The 26,126-nt window shown below is 36.4% G+C and overlaps 1 protein-coding gene across 2 annotated transcripts in view; it reads left to right on the top strand.

The window, feature by feature from the left end:
* The first annotated feature begins 1,439 nt into the window (after positions 1-1,439).
* The window catches only part of SYNPO2 (synaptopodin 2), a 171,729-nt gene continuing 147,042 nt past the window's right edge, over positions 1,440-26,126 (top strand). The window contains exon 1 of one of the 2 annotated variants that reach the window (XM_019025663.3): positions 1,440-1,812. In XM_019025663.3, coding sequence (XP_018881208.1) covers positions 1,708-1,812 — 105 coding nt within the window. In that variant the 5' untranslated portion in view covers positions 1,440-1,707. The remainder of the gene's footprint in view (positions 1,813-26,126) is intronic. The other variant, XM_004040320.5, reaches the window with a different exon arrangement.

A 26,126-nucleotide genomic window follows, 5' to 3' on the forward strand; every position in this document is an offset into this window, starting at 1 on the left:
GTATGGGTGCAAATTATTGTCAAATAAAAATTCATAAAATATGTTAATCACACAAATGCACAACAATAGATGATGCCGTATGAAATTTCTCAGTGAGCCTGCTATATTTGTGGTGGTTTTGAACTGCATTGTGACAGGAGGTACTCCTTATAATTTTCCTTTTGCAAACATTTATTCCTTGATTGAATCCACCACCACTACAGCTGCCCTCACTCACTGATTCACCAAAAATTGGGTCCATGATTATCTTGTTTTTATTAATCTTTCTTAAATGCATGTGTAGCTGACATTTATTTCCATGTTTAATATTAGAAGTGTTTTAATCTTATTTAAAAGTTTGGTGATATCTTTGTGACCAGAAATAGACTGTAGTCACTTAATCTTGTTTTTATCAATTAGTCGATGGTAAAATTGGTTTTAAAGTCACAGTTTCCATGAACCTATCTGTGACGTTTTAAGTGAGGACTTACTGTATATAGTGCTTCTTAGTGCTGAAACAGGCAGCATGTCTGGAAATTTTGTTTGGTACCACAAGTAACACAAACAAACTTTCCCAGGCTCTTCCTTATTTAGTATGTTTTTATGTGGATGGATGTTATGGAAAACAAAAGTATTATGGGAAAATTAAAATGTCCTATTTGTACATTTTTGGCAGATTGTATTCAGATTTAAAACATTTAAATACTTGGAATATACAAAATCTGCTTTTATATTGGACCACCCAGATTCATGACATGGGATGACAAACTATAAAAATAAGAAACCTGTAGGTGACATTGTACATTTTATGCAGTTGACTAACTGTTGGGTTTAGGTTTAAGAAGATCAGCAGGTAGAAAGAAAACAAAACACGTTAAAATTTAACATACCCAAAACTATGCAATAGATGTAATTATAAGAATGTAGTTTCCAGGAGAAAAATTCATATTCATTTTCTCTCTTTCTCTCTCCCTTTCTGTCTCTTCTCTTCCCCTTTCTCTAAATATATGGTTCAGAAAGGTACTTTTCAGAGCTGGAGGTTTATTAACAAAAAGTTTGTGCTTTCTTTTGTTTCCTTTTATAGGAATAATTCAGCAGACTGCAGACAGAAAAGTAGTAATTTAACTCATTTTAACTCTTTTTTGTCTATTCCATTCATAAATGTGGCAAGTCTCAAAACATTTATTTGAGAGAATCTAATCCTCTAGTAGTTGAATTCCCAACGCTCATATTTTAGGACGTCATTCATGGCGTGGAGATTAAACCTTCATGTGTCCTTTACTATTTACAGAATTATTAAATGTAAGTTTTTCAATCATACTTATACCTTTAACTGCTTGGATTTAATCTGTTAGTGCAAGATAACTTTAGCTCTCCCTTCCGTCCTCCTTTCCCTTATCTCGCCCCACGTGAGGACATTCTCCTGTGTGTGAAGCTGCTTTCCTTTCCTCGAAGGTGGGCCGAGCAAAGGAGAGTGACGCAAGAGTGGGCTGTGTCCTGGATGCTGCGAGCGCCTCTGCCTCCTTGAGAATGAGCCCATTAGCCGCACAAATTCGCAGCAGGCGGCTGGGGCGGCGGCTGGGGCAGCGGCTGCAGCAGCGGCGGACGCTCTGCATTACCCAGTCTTGCGTCCTCGGCAGGCGCCCGAAGCTGAGTGCGCATCCTCTACCGCACCCAAGCTTCGTCTGTCTTGTCAAGCTCTTCATGCTGCCCAACTAAAAGGAAAACATGGGCACAGGGGATTTTATCTGCATTTCCATGACTGGAGGGGCGCCCTGGGGGTTCAGATTGCAAGGTGGCAAGGAGCAGAAGCAGCCCTTACAAGTTGCAAAGGTAGGACCTGAACGAAGTGTCATGGCTCTGTGCTAGGAAGGAAGGAATGAAAGCAACCTGTTGATGGTGTTTTCAAGTTCTGATGCAGAAGTCTAAGTATTATTTGATTTTGCTGCGGATATTAAGATTTTTCTAGGAAGTGAGTTATTTTCTAAGAAACTTTGGAGAGTAATGGGCCACATCCTATGTAATTAACTTGCAATCGATGAGGGGTGGGTGGGAAGAATGCCATATTTATCAGCTGAGGAAAAGGCCTAGTTAACCATGTTCTTCTGACAACAAGCAAGACACTGGGGAGCGTTTCTTCCAGGCAATTTTAGAATGTTCAGTTGAGTTATTGTTTCATGTCACTTCACTTGGCTCTGGCAGAGGAGAAACGCTCAGTTCAGCATAACGACTTTGCTTGGCTATTTTGGGGACTCATATAGAGTGTTGGTAGTGACATTTATTATGCAGCATTCATGAAAAGGCCAATTTTGGGCAATAATTTTAAAAGTATGATGAAGTGTCATAAAATCTATTTAAAAGAATACCCTTTTAAGGATTTGACAAATAAATGCAAAAATCCAAGTGCTGTATTCCTTCTTATGTACTCTTTTGGTCAAGATCTCAAAAATAAACTTAGAAGGTAATCTAAATATATTATGAGTAACTAAGAGGTAACTTTGTAACACATTAATAACTATTTAAAATGCTTTAAGTTTTTATTGCCATTAGATTGCCTGCATTACTGGTTAGCCCAAGGGGATCTGGTATTCTCTAATTGGCATTCAGCTAAAATAAAACTTAAAATGCACAAAACTAAGCAAACTTTTACCTAACCTTATCATCAAATTGCAAATTATAGTATTGTATTGAAGAACATGCAAGAGCATGGGATTAATTTCCTATTTTATGCTTATATTAAAAATGGGTACAGATCTTTATGAAATACATGGGCCATTGCCTTTGTAGTTATTGTTTGTTTCCCTCTGGCTTTTACTTTTGTTTTTTGTAGTTATTGTTTCCCTCTGCCTTTTACGTTTTTTTTTTTTTTTAGTGTCGTTTGCGAAGAAAGAAGTTTCTTTGAAACTTCTTTTTGCTTCCAGGCATCATATGTAAATCCTTTCGTAATGTGATGGTGGAATCCTGCCACCTAGTGAAAATTGCAAACATCAAGAATGAGCCATAAAACAGTAGATGAAAAGCAGAGTTTTTATAACTGGAAAGTTCCTCCGAGGTCTGCAGTTCAACCCATGAATTTTAGATGAGGAAAGAGCCCAGAGATGTTAAGTAACTTGCCTTGAGTTTTCAGCTTGGAACTGGCAGAGTGATTAAAGGCTCAGAAAGGTGGTTTTGTTGGGTTCCTTTAGGAGTCAATAGCAGGCAACCTCAGATAAAATATGAATGCCCAATTTAGCATATGTAGAATTCATGACACTGAAGCAGATTTGTCCTGAGTCTAGAATAGCAGTTGGCTGGCTCTAGGTATGAGATTTGGGTTCTAATTCCAGCTCTGATCTAACTTGCAGCCTGGCCTTAGGAAAATCTCTCACCCTTCCTGTCTCATCGGTTTCTCTCTCTCTCTCTCTCTCTCTCTCTGTGTGTGTGTGTGTGTGTGTGTGTGTGTGTGTGTGTGTAGGGAGAGAGAGACAAAGATTTTAACTTAGGTGGTAAAGAAGTAAGGAAGAAATTGGACTGTGCAGTCTACGAAGCTCTGTCTTGCCCAAGTATTCTACGATCCTGATAGTGTACAGTTTTAGAATCGCTTGCCTACTAATTGAAATATGGGGACAGAGTGGCTGAGTGCTGTTGTTCTCTAGTGGCTCTTTGGCAGCCAGGCCTGAAGAATAGAGTGGGTAGTGGGTTTCTTCTGAGTTCTCCATGTGACGATTTCAATGTGGGACCTCTTTGCGGCAATTCACTGAAGAGCTGAAGCAGATTGCTAGGAAAGGGTGCTGTGGAGGAGATTCTCTGCTAATGGCATCTCTATTTTCAGGATTCAGTAAGGTTGTTAGGCTATGTCAGAATCCAGTCCTACACTCCCCCTAAATCATCCTTCCTAAAATACCCAGCAATACATTTGTGGTTTTCAAAAGATCATTATTAAAGCATCTAGATGTTTGCTTTGCTTTTGTAGTTTGTGATACTATACTTAGAGCTATAGATTTTAAAATATCATTATAAAAGTATCTGGAAGTTTGCCTTAATTTTTGTGTGTTTGTGTGTGCAAGAGAGAGAGAGAGAGAGAGAGACAGACTGTAGTCTACAGTCTACCTTTTGTCCATATGTTAAAAAGACTAAAGAGCTATCTATAGAAGATGTAAGTTCTAAATTACTGTGGCAATGCACACTTTTGTTGGTCTTTTTTTTTTTTAGTTCAAATGATTATATTTGATTTCTTATACTAGCATTATTTGTGGGAGAAATCCCTTGGAACAAAGTGCTTATCACTTTCTCTGTTATCAAGTCCATTGCCTCATTAGGATCACTGTATTTTATTTAAAATATTAAGTCAATTCAGTTCTATTCATGGTATCTCAATGTGTTCAAGGCAAAGTGAATGTTGCTTGGGCATAAACTTTCTCTTCTTGTAAGGACTGGTGATAGCTTATTAGGGCTGGATGCAAGGAAAGAGACAGAAAGGCTAGAGAGATGGTTGCTGTCAAATCAAATGTTCACAGTTTTGAATAACATGCACAAAATTAATTTGGGAGTTGAAGGAAAACTTAAATTTTCAAAGAAAAGAAAATTTCGGCGAGTGCTTGAACCATGCTCCTTAAAATGGGAATGCTACAAAGCAGTTCTGTAGACAATAACACATTTTGGCTTGTTGTGAAATATCTACATATTTAGGTTTTTCATAATTCTATATAGAGTAAAAATCTAACAGGCAGAAATAGTGCAAAAAACCAGTCTAATGTTATTAAGAACAATAAAAAATTGAATAACTTTATAATTCCCGATAAATATCCTTATATTGACATATTTAGTCACTTCTGAGATATGTTCAAACATGTTTAGTATTTGGCTAGCTGGTTGAACTATACGCAAACCCCAAATTTTAAAGATAAATAACAGGAATATTTATTATCAAAACTTGTCATTGACAGTTAAGCTCAATGGCACGAAAATCTGTTTTGTTTTAAAAAATAAACCGAATTTTTAAAAGCCCAAGTAATCAGTAACATAAGCTTGTTTTTAAAATGTTTGTATATCTTTTAATTTATATTCTAAATATATGTGATGGGAGGCAAACATTTCTAACACTGAGTTATAGCATAATACTCTGCAAAGTATATTTTCAAGAGATTATAAACAGAAACAAATTTATCCAAACAGAAAACCCCACTGTGTGTGCAGATAGCTTTACAAAAAAGAATGTGAGCACTTCTTCTTTACGAAACTCTCTCTTTTGGGACATGTACTTATCTGGCCTTGTCTCAGGACATACTTTTGGCAAATCACTTTGAAAAATCCTCATATAAAGGAGTGGGGAGAAATTTTTGTTTTACAAAAAATCTTACCTGCAATTGAAAAATTACTCACATTTTGAAAATAATTAAGAAAAAAATGTTCAGACTGTTTATCCTTTATATGTTTTAATATAGTTAGAAATTTATTTTTTCTTCAAATCTTATGCACCACTATAGTATGTATTCTACTGAATTTAGTTCAAAGTTTCAAATAATTATTCATTAAAATTGAGGTGACATTGTATAATCCTTCATTTCATAAGGCCAAAATGAATTTAATAATTCTTATCTATTATTGGATATGTGTTCTTTAAGATTTTGAATAAAAATGTATTATTTACACAAAGCACATTTCAGATAATATAATTCTTATCCCTTAGTGCCATCAGTAAGGTTTTTAAAATGTTTCAGATAGAAGAATTCCAGAAACATAGGTATTTCTAAAGGGGGAAAAAGATTTTAATGTGTTTGAATATGTATACTTGAGAATAAATGCCCCTTCCTATATATGAAAACTGGTAATAAAGATATTAAGACACACTTTGGAAATTATAAGATATACACATGTGAAGTATTTTTAGCCAAATGTATAAATTAGTTTATATTCTTAAACACTAATTAACTGACAAAGAGAAGTTATTTTGGAAGCTATATTAAGAAGATTGCTGTGAAAAATATGCAAAATATCCAGTTAGGTTTAATGTGTATGTCACAATGACACTGCATACTGATGTCCCCATTTGGCAAGGCAAGGATCCTTGCATTTCCTGTGGATGAGTGACTATCACAAAAGGTGGCTAGATTTGAACCATCTTGCCAAGGCCCTACCCAGAAAGGCCAAACTCAACCAGAGTCTAGCAGGAGAAAGCTGGTATCTTGATGAACCAATGGGCTTGTAGGGGGTACAGAAGAGATTATCAGAAGCCTGATTTCCTGTGTTAGGGGACTGTGCACTAATGAGGTCCTCTAGCTCTCCCGGAAGAAACCATACACATGCTCCAGAATTTGGACACCAGCTTCAGAGAGGACATTAATGGGTGCTCACATTAACCAAAGAAGCACAACACCCAAAGAAGAGAGAAACGCCACCTCATTCAGTTATGAATAAATATATCTATCTGCCCCTTTCCTCTTCACATCTTTCCTCCTTCCCTCAACCATGGAGGGGCTAGAGGGATATGGGTAAAGAGCAGGTACCCTCCTTTCCATGCCACACCCTGGAGCCACAAGCCTGGCCACAGTGACTAGGGAGAGAGTTTAGAGTCAGATAGTTGACTGAAGCTTTAATTAAAGTTGACTGTTTTAATAACCAAAAGCCACCAGAAAAGATGAGATCTGCCCAAAATGTTACTAACAAAGGGATTCATCTTTATCATGTTGAAAGCAGTTACTGGAAGAAATATATGTTTATAATGGAATGAGTTGACACTCCTTAAAAAAAATCATTTACATCACACAGGTTCATATCAATCACGTGTTCTTTATGTATGTTAGTCATGAAAACTTATCACCAACTCATGTGACTTCCATTGATGATCATGTTGAAACTAATATTTCTAGGCAAAATGAATGAAAATTTGACTGGGCATAACAAGAAGTGTATATTCTTCCTCTTTCTTTTTCTTCTTTTTTTTTTTTTAAAATGTGAATCAGACTTTAGTAACCTGGGATGCTTTTTGCTATTAGGCAGATGTATAGTTTCAGTTAGCCTAGAGAAGTGTTTCTTGAATATTACTGTCAGAATATAGAATTCTCAACTTAGAATAAGAACTCTGAACTTTTATTGAGTATTAAACAAAGACAATTGTTTTTAAAGCAAATCATATTATCTCTCTCTCTCTTCTTCCTCCCTTTTCTCCTACTCTCCTTCCCCCTGCATCTTTCTCCAGTTTTGTTCCCCTGACGTTCCCCCAACACGTCCACCCACTCCCACTTATGAAGGCACTAGGCAGGCTAGCAAGTCCACGGATGGAGAAGACAAGCCACCAGGAAATAAACTGCTAGTCTCCCCTCTTGCCAGTTCCCCTGATCTTTACCGTAATCATTTTGGAGCTTCCCAATACCTCCTCTTCCCCACTCCCGCTGACCCAGGCAGCCCATCCATTCTGGCTTCAGAAAGGGAAAACCCTCCCACCACTATTATGACCTGCTCACAGTGCCAAAAACTCAGATAATTTTTAGCCTCTGTCTGGTCTTCCTCTTAAGTTGACTAGGAGAGAAGCAGTGGGGAAGGGCGGAAGGGACATAATGTGCCACCACCCGTCAAGCCCTATGGGGACCTATCTGGCCTCACTTTTTTTTTAACCTCTTCTTGAATTTTCATGACAATTATAGAACATCAGAGCAGTAAAGAATCTTAGATGATTGATGATGATGATTTCATGAACCAGCAAAATATATATAATATATATTCATATATATATCTTCTTTTTTAAGTTTTATTTTATTTTTAATTGACAAATAATAGTTGCATGTATTATGGGGTACAATGTGATGTAGTGATACATGTATACATTGTGGAATGATCAAATCAGGCTAATTAGCATATCCGTCACCTCAAATATTTATCATTTCTTTGTGACGAGAACATTTAAACTTCTTTTATTTAGCTATTTTGAAATATACAATACATTATTATCAACTATAGTACCCTGCTGTGCAGTAGAACATCAGAATTTTTTGGCCTCAACTTTCTATAGCAGTGGTTGTGAATCTTGACCACACATCAGAATTCCCTTTGGAATGTTTATAAATCCTGATGTCCAGGGTGAACCCCAGACCAATAATTAAATCAAGGCTGGGTACAAACTATGGTATTTCTTTTAAATAATCTTTCCTTTTGGGACCACTTTAACCTACTTTTATCCTCTCGGGCACCTGTTTCCACCAATAAGGAAGAAGAAAAATCAAATCTCATCATTTTTTGTAGCTTAACCATCGGCAAGCAATGTAGCCTTTCTGTGCCACAATTTCCTCATCTCTAAAATGAGGATTTTTTCATACCTACTGTTTAGGTTTTGAGGAACATTTGAAGAGATAATACTAGCAAAGCACTTGCAACTTTTCCTGGCCCATGGCAAGGGCTTGACACATGTAAGCTACATATGTGCTATGTCCAGCTAATGGCAAAGTTCATGCATAATGAATATTTTATCTCATTTTCATCTTTCAGAAACCTCCCTTAAAATATACAATTCCAAAATAAGGATTTTTTAATATCGCCTACTTAATAGATTTATCTAGAGCACACTAACTTCTATAAGCATGTCTGTGTTTAAAATTCCTAGAAAGGGCTTAAAATCAATTTAAAAATTAAGTGATTAAGCATATTTTAATAAAGATATTATTTAATAAAGATATTACCAGATATGTTATCTCTTTTAATATTAATTCGGTTGATAAAGTTTTATAATTCTCAGTTTATAGATTAAAAAAACTGATACTGAAAAATAAATTAATTGCAAAAGCATTATATAAAGAAGCCCAAAGTTAAATATAATTCTTTCCCTCTGTTAGGGGCATCATACTACTCCCCTGCGTCAGCCTGGATAAAAAGAACAGGCTGTCACTTAGTATTGTTGAAAATTGCAATGACTTTAATACAGGGTTGGTATGAAATAGAATCTCACTAAATCTAACCTTAATCCTTGAAAACATTGATAACAAACTATTCTTTTTTTTAAAGGGCCTAAGGAAAAGGATTACAGGAACACATCTGTAAGATAATGTGCAATGGGGGAAAGACTGGAAATGGAACCAGTCTGCTTATCAATAAACCTGAAGAATATATGGACTCCAAGTTTATTGTGTCTTTTCTAACAGATTCGTGATGAAACTGAATGCAGTGAGGTTCTTATAAAAGCAAATGGAGAATTTCTGAAACAGGTTCATTAAACAATTCTGAAGAGTAAACACCTTCACGAAGTTAAAAGACTCATCTCAGAAAGAACATAACGTCTGCTCTTTTGAGGGATATTTCATTATTTGACAACCTCAGTGAGAACATGTTTATAGTTTTGGATTACTTTAGGCACCTAGTGTTTCTAAATCGTCTATCATTCTTTTCTGTTTTTCAAAAGCAGAGATGGCCAGAGTCTCAACAAACTGTATCTTCAAGTCTTTGTGAAATTCTTTGCATGTGGCAGATTATTGGATATAGTTTCCTTTAACTAGCATATAAATCTGGTGTGTTTCAGATAAATGAACAGCAAAATGTGGTGGAATTACCATTTGGAACATTGTGAATGAAAAATTGTGCCTCTAGATTATGTAACAAATAACTATTTCCTAACCATTGGTCTTTGGATTTTTATAATCCTACTCACAAATGACTAGCTTCTCCTCTTGTATTTTGAAGCAGTGTGGGTGCTGGATTGATAAAAAAAAATGAAGGATGACCTTTCCTGAACAGAATTATGGATTTATGTCTGTATTAGTTCATTTTCACACTGCTACAAAGAACTGTTTGAGACTGGGTAATTTATAAAGGAAAGAGGTTTAATTGACTCACAGTTTCACGTGGCTGGGGAGGCCTCAGGAAACTTACAATCATGGGAGAAAGTGAAGGGGAAGCAAGGCACATCTTACATGGCATCAGGAGAGAGAGAGAGTGAGTGAGGGACTGCCAAACACTTTCAAACCATCAGATCTCGTGAGAGCTCACTCACTATCATGAGAACAGCATGGGGGAAACCACCCCCATGATCCAATCACCTCCCACCAGTTCCCTCCCTCAACATGTGAGGATTGCAATTTGAGATGAGATTTCAGTGGGGATGCAGAGCAAACCATATCAATATTTTATGTGATTCTACCTATAGATACTCCCCCTTCCTTCACCCTTCTTCCTTCATCCCGTTTAACAAAATTTACCTTCTTGAATTTCACCTTTTCAGGACATGTTATTTTTATCCTAGGAAATCTGTAATCATGACCAATGAGTGTCATTTAACCCCAAATATCTTGTTGCCTTTAATAGTATCTTCTGGAGAAAATTTTATTTAAGAAGCTCATATATGATGTTTACTAGGTGCCAGGCACTTCTTGAATCACCTTTTAAATATAATGACAGAACTCTGAGGTTACCCTTAGTTAAGATCCCCATTACAGGGGCACAAAGAGGTTAAGTGACTTCTCCAGGTCACATGGGTATGTATGATCAGAGCTGGGGTTCACATCTAAAGAGCCTGGAACCAGGGCTTGTGTTCTAAGCTCCTACACATGTCACTTTTGGGTCTAGTGTAGTTTGAACAGCCAGTTAAGACGGGAAGACAGCATCTCAACAAGAGCATGCTGGAGAGATTTTTGTGACCCCTTAAACCAAACCTGCTTTTCTTGTTCTGACATTAAGTATAATCTCAATTACTTAATGTCAAATCATTTTATTTGAAACCTTTATTTCCAGAACGAATAATTTAGGAAATAAAATAGAAGTAGGCTAGAAACATTTATAATTCTGCTTTCTGAAGGATGGTAATTTTCTATTTTCTTAGCAAGATTTTCCATGTCTTCTTGAAAACTATGGCATGATACCTTGTTTTTGAAGCAAAAACCTTCAAGCAGCTGACCATTTTTGAGAATTTTGTCATGCAGTTCAAGACATATCAGAGGTGAAATTATTAAGAGGTTATAAATCCAATGTGTTTTGCTGGCAGTCTAGATACTGATTTTCTACCTCCTCAGTAGCCCCTATTCCATTTCCTGCTCTGTGTTCCTGCTCCCACCACGTCGGCTCAGGTCCTTATTTTTGTCTCTTAGATAATTATATTGGCCCTGTAACTGGTCTCCTTGTTTCTGGTTTCACATTCCTTGAGTTCATGCTACAGAGAGCTGCCAGAGAGATTTTTCTAAATCACCTGTTATGTCACTGCTTAAAATACTTCAAAGGCTCCCCATCACTGTCATTGAGATAACCATAACATTGGTTTTATCTTATGTGCAGACATGGGTTAAGCACTTTAGGAATTATTTTGTTCCTAATATTCCTACAATCATTTTTTTTAACAGTGGACGAAACTGAGGCTTAGAGAAGTTAAGTAAAAAATTGAAGATCATATAGTTAGTAAATGGCAAAACCAGGACAGAAGCCAGTTTGATGACAAAGCCCATGCCCTTAGCTGCCACCCTGCAGTGAGGCTTGTTCACAGGCCGACGGCCCCGCTGTGGCACACGAAACTCTCTGTGATCTGGATGCTGACAAACTGTCCAGCCCCATCACCTGTCACCCTCCCAGAAGTGCATTTAGCTATTTGAAAATACCACAGTTCTCTCAAACACTGTTCCTCCCTGGTTGCTTCATCCCTGCTGTGTCCTTGGCTGGAATGCTTGTCCACCCCATCTCCTGGCACCTTCCCTAAAATGCTAGGAGAAATTTTACTTACCCTGGAAATCTCTGTTAAAGTCAGTTCTCTGAGAGGTTTGACTCAATTGTCTAGTCGGAGGGGAGCACTTGCTCTTCCATGTTGCTGTGATCACACACAGCTTTCACCTTGAGCTCCCACGTGCAGCCTGACGCTGAAGCTTTTGTTCACAAGTCTGTTTCCTCCATTAGACCAGTGGTAGCCAAAAGGTTTGACTGTGCCTCTTAAATTAAAACAATTTTGAGCATATCCCATATACAGGGTGTATGTACATATATATATAATATAGTATATATGTACATGTACTGATGGGCTAATATTTTATATACAGTATAAAACATCCCAAAAAGAAAACTTTAAAGCATGAGATAAAAGGTGAAATAAACAATAGTTTGAAACTATTTTTATTTTATTTTCTTGACAATACAAAATGTCTTTTTATTCTCACTGACCAGAACTTTTTTTTTAAGTGAGAACAATGTGATTGACAGACTTTTTCAGATTTTGAAAATCTTGATGTGACCCCATGGGGTACAATGATTCAAAGGTCTAGTGAAACTTTAATTTATTTCAGTTCTTGAGTTTAAAGACTGTCAAAGCTGAAATGATAATCTCTTAATATATGCAGGTGCACACTGAAGAAATGAATCATTACCTGATAATCATTTTTCATTTTCGTCAACAAATAATGCAACTATTTTTGTTGCAATTTGACCAGTAGATTTTCATTTTCTCTGATGTCTACCCTTTGTTCTTACAAACTAATTGGAATAGGCTACATTTGTATATTTGAGTATTAAACCCTGGCTGTACTTTTTTGTTTTGTTTTGTTTTGTTTTTGAGATGCAGCCTCGCTCTTGTCACCCAACATGGAGTGCAATGGTGCCATCTTGGCCCACTGCAACCTCTGCCTCCCAGGTTCAAGCGATTCTCCTGCCTCAGCCTCCTGAGTAGCTGGGATTACAGGCACCTGCCACCATCCCCAGCTAATTTTTGTAGTTTTAGTAGAGATGAGGTTTCACCATGTCGGCCAGGCTGGTCTGGAACTCCTGACTTTAGGGGATCTACCCACCTCAGCCTCCCAAAGTGCTGGGATTACAGGCATGAGCCACCGCACCCGGCCTGCTGTACTTTTTATTTGAAAAATATGAAATTGGGTTAGAAATTCTTCTTCCTAGTTAAATGTGCTATTATGATGTTTTAAAGAATAATAAATTTAAATAATTTCCAGCCCCAAATCACTTGACTATAGAAATATTTTCAAGAATTCTCTTTCATTTCTTTTTGAAAATTTGCTTTCAAAGCAATTCATGTTAGGGAATATATCATGCTTAGTATCCTAACATATATGTCAGGTGACCAGCAACTAAAAGCCACTCGTCATCACCGAAAACGTCAACAAATTTGGAACATCCATTTATCTGTTAAATAAAACTGAAATATCCTTAGGTTCCACAAGTATTTTAAGGATTTGCAAGAGAGACCATTGGAACCTCAGTGGTACAAATGTCTGTATGATATAAAAACTTTTCCTAGTCACTCCCTATATCATTGCTACATTTTAAAGATTCCAGTATGGTTTAAATGTGGGTTTCTATAAAATTAATCATGACCTCCTGTAGCATTTTTGCACTTCCATTATTTTGCTGCATGAACTTGCCTACAAGTAATGCACTGAATGAATTTGATTTAAGGCACCTTTGTAATCTTACCCTAGAATCTCTATCTATCTATCTATCTATCTATCTATCTATCTATCTATCTATCTATCTATCTATAGATATTTGTCAGTTCCTGCTAAAGCCAAGTACTTTATCAATGATTATCAGTGTACACAGTTTTTCTACAAAATATTCATTCTCTTGAATTAAAGACTTCATATACTTTTGAGAACTTATCTCCAGTATCTTTCTTTCTTGGATCCCCAAAGAAGTGACTTTTTATTTCAGTATTGAAATATAATTTTGAAAATGCCATAAGCCGAGATGTACCAGCAACATATATTTTTTTTATCCAACCATACAGGAAACTTCCTCCAATATGTAGTTTGTTTTAGTATTATTTATACTAATTTTCTGATATATTTTTCTTTGCATCTTCAACAGTACTTGCAAAAAAATACATTTTGGTTTGTTGCCATATTGTATTATTTTAGCCACTTTTAATTTGTACCCATGATGATCTTTCTAAACATTATGCTTGGCTTAAATTCTGTTAAGTTTTAAATTGAGTATTGCCTGACTTCAACCCTTGTTGAAAAAACAAATCCAGAAGTTTTTGCTGCTCAGATGTTAGTTTTTAAATAACTTCCTAATCCCAATTGCTTCACAGTAACACTAACTAAACTAACATCAGAAGACACAATAAGGCAAAGTTCCTCGGTCACATATTCCAAATAACCCATATTCCAAATTATCTTCTTGATAATTTTGAATATTTTCTCTACCTGTCACATAGGATTAAGCAGTAATGGTATTAATATCACAATATGATGAAAAGTATCCATAGGAGCACAGGCGAAGAGTCAGCTCTGCTGTATTCTTGTTTTTCTGTTGTGCTTGAAATGTGTTATCTTTAATTATTAACTTCCTTTCAGACATATTTTAATAGGAATCATTTTGTGAGAGTCAATTTCCTTGAAACTAGATAATTATATGGAAATTCACTTAATCAGGCACAGTAAAACATAATATATTGCAAAATACTGAAAGAGAATGAATTGACGAGAAACCCTCCACCCTGCTGGGAGGTGGGTCCCCTTTTTGGTGAGGTCACCAAAGCACTGTGGGAAGTACATAATTGTCTGTCTGGCCCACAGACCAGACTGGACCAGGATACCACTGTAAATCCACATAGTAAAGTAGATTCAATGTTAGTTAGTGCTCATTTCCTTTTCATTTTGTAGATGAAAATAAATGTAGATAAGAATCCAGTGGGCTTGTTAGATAGTTGGGGGAAGAGCCTTCCAGGCACGGGGTTCTAAAGGTACAGGAGCCCTGAGACAGAAGTGTGCTTGGTATGGTCAAGGAACAGTAAATGTGCCAATGTAGCTGGCACATATTTCCATGACAAATTATTATGAGAAGTCCAGTCTTTCACAGTGATAAAAATGAAAAACTCTCTCTCCTGGGAACTCTGGCCATGTGGTTATTTTCCCATCATTAAATGACTAACGCACAGGTCCTTTAAGAACAACTTTGCAATGTGGTCTTCGAATTTCCTTTTCATCCATTTCGGCTTCTCATGATGTAGCAGCCTACTGACCAGTCTCTAGAGCACCTGTATTTGTCCATTTTCACACTGCCGATAAAGACATACCTGAGACTAAGTAATTTATAAAGAAAAAGAGCTTTAATGAACTCACAGTTCCACGTGGCTGGAAAGGCCTCACAATCATGGTGGAAGGAAAATGGCAGCAGACGACAGAGAATGAGAGCCAAGCAAAAGGGATTTCCCCTTATAAAACCATCAGATCTGGTGAGACTTACTTATTCACTACCAGGAGAATAGTATGGGGGAAACCGCCCCCATGATTTAATTTTCTCCCACTGGGTCCCTCCCATAACATGTGGGAATTATGGGAGCTACAATTCTAGATGAGATTTGGGTGGGGACACAGCCAAACCATGTCAAACACTTATTTAAGTGAATAATCACTACAACCTCTTATGTAACAATTCTGATAAAAATAATATTAAAGTAATCTTTTCTCTTCCTCTGAAATGTATTCTCCCTGTGAGACAAGAGGAATTTAAGGAGTGTCGAGGAGAATTTTAATACCTAGATCCTGTTTAGATATGTACTAGATCACTTAGTACTTAGAAAACATTCAAGAGTTTAAAAATTATTATTAACATGTTTAACCTTGACACCACACCTAGAGCAAAGAAGAGTTTTGCTGTATTTTCTAATGTGTCTTAATTTCAATTCTCCTTAAAAAAATAGATAATCCTATTTGGATATTGTTTGGAAACTAACCCATGGAAAGGATAAAAATATTTCAGTGCTGGTTAAGACTTACTGTGTAACTTTAAAGACATTTTTCAGAGCTTTAGTTTCCTCATCTGTAGAATAAGGTACTATGTAATGAAATTGCTGCCTTTGTAGATAAAAAAATATTGGAATATTACTTAGTTTTATAGGTGAGAAATCTGAGACCCAAAGAGTCAGTTAATAACATAACTTAGAAGGCTTTTTAAATACTGTATATTAAGATGATTTCCTTGAAACTAGATAATTATATGGAAATTCACTTAATCAGGCACAGTAAAACATAATATATTGTAAAATGCTGAAAGAGAATGAGCTCATGAGAAAGCTTCTTTCTCTTTCTGTGTACCTGGCACACAGTAATCATGCAGTAAAGGGGTTTGTCGTTAGTATTGTTATTCTAGTTAAAGGAGGAAGTAACTGTCTTCTAAACAAGTTTTATTTATTCAAAAATTAAGAAAAGCAGTAGTCCAATTCACTGAACTCCAGATATACAATAAAATTAAGAGCACAAAAGCCAGATGGAACAACTTGCGATGATGCTTTTACCCAGTGCAAGTTTTCATTTTTGATAAATATGACATTTCAGAAAATGTTTGCAGTATCAGTTACTAATCAAGATTACTTTGTTATGCAGTTTAATCAGTTTAAGAGAAGGGATCCTAAAATTATGTATTTTATTTGGCCAAATAAAATCAAATGATTGTCCCACTTAAAAATGGTACAATTTTTTTTTTTAAACGGAATCTCACTCTGTCACCAGGCTGGAGTGCAGTGGCGTGATCTCGGCTCACTGCAACCTCTGACTCCCTGGTTCAAGCGATTCTCCTGCCTCAGCCTCCCGAGTGGCTGGGATTTACAGGCACATGCCACCATGCCCAGCTAATTTTTGTATTTTCAGTAGTTTCAACAAGGGGTTTCACCATGTTGGCCAAGATGGTCTTGATCTCCTGACCTCGTGATCCGCCCACCTCAGCCTCCCAAAGTGCTAGGATTACAGGCATGAGCCACCGTGCCCCGCCAATGGTACAGATTTTTAAAAGGAAATACCTCAAGCTGTAATTAATTGCGTATAATTCTATTGAGCTCTATTTAGAGCAAATGGACTTTCTTTCAATGTATTAGTCTTTGTGCCTCAGTTTCCTCATTTGTAACATGGGGCTAGTCAGAACCCTCATTTCCAAGGAGTGTTTTCAGGTTAGAAATTATACATTCAAATCACTTAGTACTTAGAAAACATTCAAGAGTTTAAAAATTATTATTAGCATGTTTGCGGTTATTCTAATTTTATCTAACTAACTTTTACGAAATTAAGGCATATCTGCTGTCTTCTATTCAGTGATTTTTGAGACCCGGATGTCATTGGAAGGGCTCCTGTAGTCCTTGGAGTCCCACCTTGTGAAGTGGCATTTAATAGTTTTAGAATGCTGCCTCACATTTGCTGAATAACCTATTGCCCTTTAATTGGAAACAGCATATGGAAATCATCACGAAGAGAAGAAATCATTTCAAGCACTTTGAAAATATAAAAGAAAATAAATTGTCCTTGGTAAGTAAATATAGGACACTGATCTCTGAATAGTCAGGAAAATTCTGTGCCAGGGCCTTTGGCAAAGGCTAATGAGGATTTTGTTCCCTCCCCCACCTCCACCCCCACATGCTTGTCTTCTAAATTACAAGACCTTATTACTATATAAGGCTGCTTTTTCTAAGTAAATGATAATACATTCAACTCCTTGGAGTTTTTAGCTTTTCAAACAGTGGTGAGTTATTTTCATCAGTCAAGATCAAGCTAAAATGAAAAACAAAATCTGTGAGAGTCGGATAATACCATAGAAGTTACCTTTATTTTTTTTCTTTCATGAAAAACATAGCAGTTTCCATTGGATGGTGCTCAGCATGACTGCTATTAGATTGACTTGTGTAAATATTATATTACATTTATCGGTTGCTGTAGGGAGTCAAAATGCAGTGATCCATTTTCAGGTCTCCAGTATTTTGGCTGCTGGCCTGCCAGATGGGGAAATGTTGATCAGAACAATTTTATCTCAGTGCAGAGCTGTGGTCAGGGAGAGGAAGTTCATTACTCCATCCTACCCCCATGCTACAATGACCAGATAGCTCCATGTTGACTAGGTTACTGTGGGTCCCTTCAGCTGCGGACACAGGACTGAGAGTAGACACAAATTCAATTAAGGATCCCATCATCTTATTTATTCCATTATGTTCTTCATGATATCCAATTACCCTGACTCTCTGTTTCTCTTTCTTATTTGAGCTGGAAAATTCCTTCTTCTCTCTATTCACTGCTCCCATTCTCTTAATTGCCATTCTTTCTTTATCTAGATTTTTGAAGTCTCTTCTCCCTGTAGCTTCCTAAGCAAATTGAGACATTGAACCTAATATTGCCTTACCTGCAGAAGAAACAGAAGTGATACCTGATGTGTGTGTGTGCGTGTGTGTGTGTGTCTGTGAGAGAGAGAGAACACAGGAAGTCCGGCATAAATCTGTCTTAATTGATTTTCATGGAACTGTAACAACATAGTATGGAAAGTTATTTCACCTTTATAGACATTGTGTGATTTTCCAGGAGTGCGTTTCAACAGTCCAGCACATCTCTCATAGAAAAATCCCTTTTCAGGTTTGTAAGATCCTTTACTTCCTTTCATTGTACTTATCCTCCTCCCTTTCCCTGGCCAGCCACACAACTTCCTTATCAGACAAGCTTGTTTTGTCTAGTGAGGCTGCTCTCATGTTCTCCTGAATGTGTCATCCTCATTTGTCACCCGAGTCTCGAATTCTCACATGGGCTCAGTGTCCTGGAGCCACGGTGGCAAGGGAGACTGCAGTCATTGGAATCCTTTCCTATTTGATACTTAGATATTATTGTTTTGATATAGCTAATGTTATGATATAGGGGCTTGTTCCTCACTGGTATTTCTAGTTAAATGATTTGCATTTTTTTGCACTTATATTGTCACTCTGCTCTTTGAAAGTAGGAACCACATCTTTTCATAGTTCTTGGCATTTTCCAAAATAATGCTTTCAAGATGAATGATTAACATATGCCACATACATGTATAACTAGATACTTAAGGCAGGCTGATATACCTGTTGAAAGGTTGTTGAATAAATGAATGAATGACTGTACATCTTTCATTGTTAGTTCAAGAGTGGCAGCCATTGAAAAGCCTGATTTTGCTGAGGTTTTGCTTTTTTTAAAAAAAATAAGCAACTTATGTAAAGAGTGATTAGAAGAGTGATATATATGTTGTACATGTGTGTGTTCAGATTTTTAATGTAATAGTATGTAGTAACAAGATGCAAATCCAAGAGCTTCAGTGGAAAGACTGTTGATTGAACTGAGAATCAGGAGACCTGAATTCGAGGTATGAGTCTAATTTCTCTTACCTCCATTACCTTAACTATATCACTGACACTAACTGGCTCTCAGTTGCTCTATTTATAAAACAAAAAATTTGGAGTTGATGATTTTAAGGTTCTTTTTGGTTAGAGCTATTTTAAATCAAGACAATAATGAGAGAAAGAAAATGCCCATGAATGGTCATATTGTCTCAGTGAATTTGAAAAATAAGGAAGTGTTTTCTGGAAAGGATAATTATTTATACAGTATTGTTTGGGGATTTTATTTGAATTTCTCCAAATTATAATTTGTATCTTTGTTTGAAAAAGAGAAAAGCTCTCAAAATGCTACCAATTTAATGTGTACCTTACTAGATCTTTTTTTATGCCTAAAATGGTATTTTAGCAAATTACTATTGAATTCAGCCTTTTCCAGTGCAGCTCCTTTTTAATTATTTTATTATTTTTATTTTTCTTAGGAAACAGTTTGCCCAGGCTGGACTGTAGTGGCACCATCATAGCTCACTGCAGCCTCCAACTCCAAGTGTTCCTCCCACCTCAGCCTCCTAAGTAGCTAGGACCACAGGTGTGTGCCACCACACCCAGCTAATTTTTTTTTTTCTATTTTTTGTAGAGACAGGGTTTTGCTTTGTTGCCAAGGCTGGTCTTGAAATCCTAGTTTCAAGCTATCCTCCCACCTCAACCTTCCGAAGTGCTGGATTACAGGTGTGAGACACTGAGCCTGGCCCTTTTGAAAAATAAATGCTTAATTATTTTCTTTTCCTTATAACTTTTTAAAATAATGAAGCAGTTTCCCCACCATACGAAAATGTAATCAATATGTTTTTTAAAAAACGTCATTAACAGTGCATGGATTTAAACACAATTGATGTTTTTATAAATCTAACTTCTTTACTCAAACTTTGGATCCAATATGATTTATAGCTTTTACGTTTTGTTTCCCTTCCTCCACTAGAAACCCCAAAGAAACAACTGATACAGACCATCTTGTAGAGTTAAAACCATTCATTTCCATTATTAAAACTGCTACAATACTCTGACTTAGCTGTCTACTTCTATGAAGCATTCAAATTTGATGGAAATGGGAGAAGAGAGGATATGTTTGACATTGTTAATCTATTCCTTAAACCCCTCATTTGGGTAAATATGTCAAAGAGTAAAAGGAGTCATTGGTATACTTGGACTTGATTAGTATAGTGCCACATCTTAAAATGCACTGTTTCAATCAAATCATGGCTGTGTCCTACAAATGACTTCTTTACAGTCTATACTGTAAACCCCTAAAATTAAACTAGAATTGAAAATGGCTTTAATTTTTGGAATATAAAAATGACACATTGTCAGTATAAAAGTAATTCAAACATTACAGAAAAGGATAAAAATAAAGTAAAAACTATACCAGCCAGAAATACCACATTATTAACACTTTGGGGAGAAACTTTTCAGACCCCTCTGTACACACAGCAACTCACAATCACTCTTACCTTCCATTCCATGAAAAGGAATGGTACTTAATGTGCTTTCTTATTAAATGACACATCATGGACATCTTTCCATGTCCATGAATACTGATTTACATCATAATTTTTAATGGCTGTGTAGTATTACATTATATAGATTGACCGTTATTGACTTAACTAATTCCCTATTGAACATGTAGGTTATTTCTAATTTTTAACCATTATAGATAGTGCTGAGATGAATACTTTTGTATACGTAAAAGATATTTATGCACTTTTCTGATCATCCCTCTAGAATAAATTCCTAAATGTGGAGTTGCTTAGTATGACAATATGATAAATGATGGCTTTCTTAAAATTATTTCCTTTCTTTTATTTTATATTTTTGTAAAAATTAAGAATATGTGAATTAATTTGAAGGCTGTTTTACACATAAAGAGAACTTTTCTTATCATGTACTTATTACTCATTATATTGGCCAATACAGATTTCTTTTGGCTGATAAAATAAGTATATGTCAATGTCAAATAATCTAGGTAACATACTTCCATTTCTAAACATTTTAAAATATTAATAGTGATTTGGTACTTTAAAAAATGACTTGAAAAAATTTTTGATAGAAGAAAATTCTCACATTTCAGTTCGATTAGATTTCCAGATCGTTTCAGGATAAAAAACATTCGTAAGTATGATCAATGTTCTAAAAGCAATGGGCAGGAAGGTATTAAAGCTTAGGAAGTCTGGGTTTGCAGCTTTTCATGGAATTATCAAGACAGGATAAATCAAATAAAAAAATCTATCCTAAAAAATAATTAAATTCTGGTATCTCTCTTTTGGGAGATACGTGAAAATAGGTTGTGCACATGATAAAGCCTTATAGAACAGGAGTTATAAATGCCGTCATACCACTGCCCTACTAAGGTTATAGGGTCCGTTTCAAGAGGCCATTGAAATTTGGATCGTGTAATTAATTTTTTGTTCTAATTCACAAAAGTATTATAAAAACCTTTATTTTGTTTTTAATATAGTTTACAGAATTTAGTTTTAATATTGCTTAAAGGTTCCTGACCTATCTGGTTGTTAGAAAAAGGAACTAAATAATTTGTTTTTTAAAAGATTGGGCCCCCGTAACATAAAGCCATAGAGGAATGGCCATCTTCTGATCCATTGTTCAATTATCTGGCACTGCAGATGTACCCCTCAACATGCCCAGCAGCCTGACCTGGAGTCCAGATTCATGGGAGTGACTCTGCAATGAAATATGGACACATGGCTCATATGTACCCTCGAACATCCTTGTGACATTAACAAAAAATACCTGTGATTGCAAATTCACACTGAGGGATGCCTAGTATAGAGGATAAAGCTCCTTTCAGGGTTGTGAAACATACGGGGGATGAGAACTGACATACAGGTAGACATCTATTCCATTTACATGGCTCTTAATTGAGTTTTGTCTTGGTAATAGGGCTGGTCCTGAGTAAGCCTAGGCTAAAAAGATGTCCCTGGGGGTATTGACCTACAGGAGTTGATACGTTTGGGGGTGTGGGAGAGGGGAGAGCTTGTGTGAAATATGAAGATGCCTGTTCCCTGGACTTGCCCAGGGACACTCCAGTGGAGAGAGAGGACGTGGGAACTTAGGAACTGTTTTCCATTAAACTCAGGACACTAATTGTGCCAGAGTCCAGGTGCTAATGTGGGACACAGCACTGTGGAAGGGTGTTTTCCCACTCTTTTTTCTCATACATAGACAGCTTTGATAGTGGCAGACGCAGAATGAATTGTGGGCCCTGCTCACGCTTGGGAAGGCTGGAGCAGAGGATGTCAGTGAACTTATTCCTGTGCATGGAGGAGCAGAGGGAGATGCTGCATCTGCTGCCGGGGCTCTTGAGCCAGCAAACTTGCAATTATTAGTGTCCTGGGAGCATTGCCATTACACTTATATCTGTGTAATTTCCAGGGCCCAGCCTGAGTCCATATCTCTGACTCTTGACAGAAGTTGGTATCCACATACCAAAGGTTATCTATAAACTAAAATAATTACAAATGAGACGACACTGCAGTTGTACAGTGGCATTTACTGATCATTCACAATGCGTTCCTGATCTCTTCCATTTGTTGAAAACAGATGACCTGAACATAATTCCACCCCCTTCCCCATTATTTTTTGTTTTCCATTTCCAACGTCTGTTTTACTATGACCTCCAAATCATTCATCTAGCTCAAGTATTGACGGTTCACCAGTCCCTTCTGGGTTGTTGTGTTCAATCTTAGATTTCTGTCTTTGCAGCAACTCATGTGGCTATTTCTCACTGTTGTTTTCTCTTTAAAGATTGTTCCAGGTGCAGAGTTTGACATGATGCTTCTCCTCTCCTAAACCCTGACTTGTAGCCTCCTTGTGACAGGAGACATTATGTAAAAAAGATGTCAGTGGAGAATGAAGGGAGAATGAGATCAGTCAACTTTGTTTTTCCTTTCTGTGCTGTGATTGTTTTTCCCTCTCTCTTAATTTGCTTTTGACCTTGCATAGCACGCCTATACTCATATCTGAAGGAGGTGCGTTGCACCGGGAATTTCCATTTTTACAGCTTTCAAAATTCCCTTAATCTTTATGAGCCCAAATGTTTAGAAGTTACTTGTTTAATTATGTGTGTGTGTGTGTTTATGAGAAATATGGTGCACTTAAGTATTGCAAATTTCTGCTAATTGATAGGATAGACAGGGAAAATCAGTGTGCTGATTTCCAAACAAAGAGAAGAGTGCTTTTAGGGACTAGTGGCTTCAGAGAATTTTCACCAACTACCTTCACATTTCATAGAAAAGCTATATTGTTTAAAACTTTAGCATGTGGGTGGATGAGTGTGTGTTTGTGTGTGTGTGTGAGTGTGCAGTCCAATTCAATAGTTCATTCTGAGCTAGGTTAAAAAGAACACAGCACCAGAACAAATTCTTGTTTCTTATTTATGTACCCAACTACTTCTCTTTTTTATTTTTTTTGAGAATCATCCTTTAAAGTCCAGTTGTTTTCATGACTCCTCTCCCAACAAAACATGAGTACTTTATTTTCTAAAAATGTCAATGCCTTGTGCACTCGGTGCTTAATGATATAGTGTTAATTTATTTTGACTTGTCACAAGTGTATGTACTTTTCCCCATAGAAAATGGCGAGTCTCCTAGAGACAGGAAATATACTTTACATTTCTTTTGTCTGATGATTTCTCGCACATAAAAGATCTTTAATAAGTATCTAAGAGATCTATCCTGGATTTTCCTATTTATTGTCTGTCCCTTAGTCCTTGGATGAAGCAAAGATAAAAAATTTTTGGTTTAAGAAAATCTAATTGGTATGAGGATGAAATGTTGAAGCTGATGCATCTTTGAGTTGAGATATCAAATCATTTTATGCTATGCCTAGGTCCATTACCAGGGATAATTGGGAATTGCCTGCATTATAACTGCATGAACTGCCTTGGTTATCTATTAATATGGATCAGTCACAAGGAATTTCTCTGCTCCTCTCTTATAAACTCCAGATGTACGTCTGAGATTAATTCAATCTTTGCTTTCCCCGATTCACCATTTGTTTTTCTATTCAATCTAGTCACCTTTCAAGCAGCTGGAGTGGAAATACCAGAATGTTCATCTCTGATGCCTGATCCTTTCGTTCTTTCTTTTGTTGTTTTATTTTCTTTGTGCATGCATAAAAGTTTCTTGGCATGTTCCCATGATAGTATTAAAAACTCTATAGTCTCTATAGTTTGCATGAATTCTCTGTGTAAGAGTCAAAGGAAAACTATGCATGAAAGATCATAGGGAAGGTTTTGCTATCTCACCATCATGGGAAGAAATAAGAGATACCAACATTTAGAAGCTCTTTAGATCATTAATTCTAGGAGTTGAGATGAGACATGAACTAAAAATTATTTTGTTTACAAATCCCATTTTCATTCAGCAACTCCCCCGCTCCAAACACACAGACTTATACAGTAAAGATAAATTTCCCTAAAGGCACAGAGATGAATGACGGGTTAAGCCAATTGACAGGATCAAGTCTAGGTGCAAAATAACATTGACTGAAGAATGCCAATGAGTGAAAATTATGGAAAGCATTAATGGGCTCACAAAATCTTAGACTTTGAAAGAGATATCTCTTTTGATATAACCTGCTTCTAGATAGAGGACTTCTTTTTACATCATCACTGATAAATAAACCACTAGCCTTTAAAAAATTAGTTCTGATCACGAGATGCAATGAAATCTAAAGAATTAATTGTTGGTCATCATTAAACAAAGAAATTTGTTTGTTTGTTAGAGGCAGGATCTCACTCTGGTTGCCCAGGCCAGAGTGCAGTAGAGTGACTATGGCTCACTGCACCTCAACTTCCTGGGCTCGAGTGAGCTTCCCATTTCAGCCTCCCCAGTAGCTGGGACTACAGGTGCATGCCACCAGGCCCAGCTAATTTTTGTATTTTTAGTAGACACAGGGTTTCACCATGTTGTCCAGGCTGGTCTCAAACTCCTGGACTCAAGTAATCCACCTGTTTCAGCCTCCTAAATTGCTGGGATTATAGGCATGAGCCATGGTGCCTGGCCAAAAGGAAAAAATTGTTTAAAAATTTAGGTAAAATCTTCCTCCTTATAATTTCTTATTGATTTAAGTTCTGCCTTTAGTAAAAACTTGACTGTCTACTCCTTGTTTCTATGACAGCTGTTCAAATAAAGACTTTTCTATAAATTCTAATCATTTTTTCCCTCTAATTATCCTTCCAGTGGAACTTATCTACCTGAAAGCCCTAGCTAGAACAGTACATGCAAAATCCACATTTAATTTAAATAATTATTTTTTAAGGTAGTACCAACTAGAGAGTAGTTCAGAAAAAAACAGGACTTTAGGGTTTTAGTTGGGCAAGCTCAGTATAATTAGCATTGAGACTCAGCAGTTATAAAACAATCTCAGGCATAATTAATAGAAAAACGTTTAGCTAAACACATGGTTATTATTTTTCTTTGTAGCTTCAACTTCACTGTAAGAATTATTTTTTCATGTAATTTTCCAAGTTGGGTCTATGACTATTAGAAGAGTTATTTCAAGGCAAAATCAACCATACTTCCCAGGTTTATGGATTCCAACTAATTGTTAGCATTAGCTTTTGATATTCATTTTAATTCAGTAAGCATATACTTACTGTTTGCTTTGTGCAACAGTACTATGCTAGGTTCTAGGGTGAATAAGACATTATCCTTGCTCTTAAGAAATTTTCATGGAAAAGGCAGATTTATAACTATTATACAAGATGACAAGGCTTTAAAGAGAGGAATATATTAATATAATGTATTATGAAATACAAATCATGAAAAAATTAATTCTGCATAGTATCATCAGGGAGCAATAAAGAGAAGTGTTAACATTCAAACTAGACCCTGATGTCTGAATTGGACAGAGAACTTCCAGACCTAGGGAGTACCTGGAGCAATGACACAGAAGGCTTGCAAGATCATGGCATGTCAATGAATGGCAAGAAGTCTGTAGAGACTAGACTTTTTCAAGAACATTTCAGCTCTGGTGTTACAGTTTCAGTTACAGTATTGTGAGAAAGGTCAGTGAATTATGTATAAAACAGAATTCAAATAGCTAGAATTCAAAATGCTCATCTTGAGCCTTCTTT

Source organism: Gorilla gorilla, chromosome 3, assembly GCF_029281585.2.
Source record: "Gorilla gorilla gorilla isolate KB3781 chromosome 3, NHGRI_mGorGor1-v2.1_pri, whole genome shotgun sequence".
In the NCBI taxonomy this organism is placed as follows: domain Eukaryota; kingdom Metazoa; phylum Chordata; class Mammalia; order Primates; family Hominidae; genus Gorilla; species Gorilla gorilla.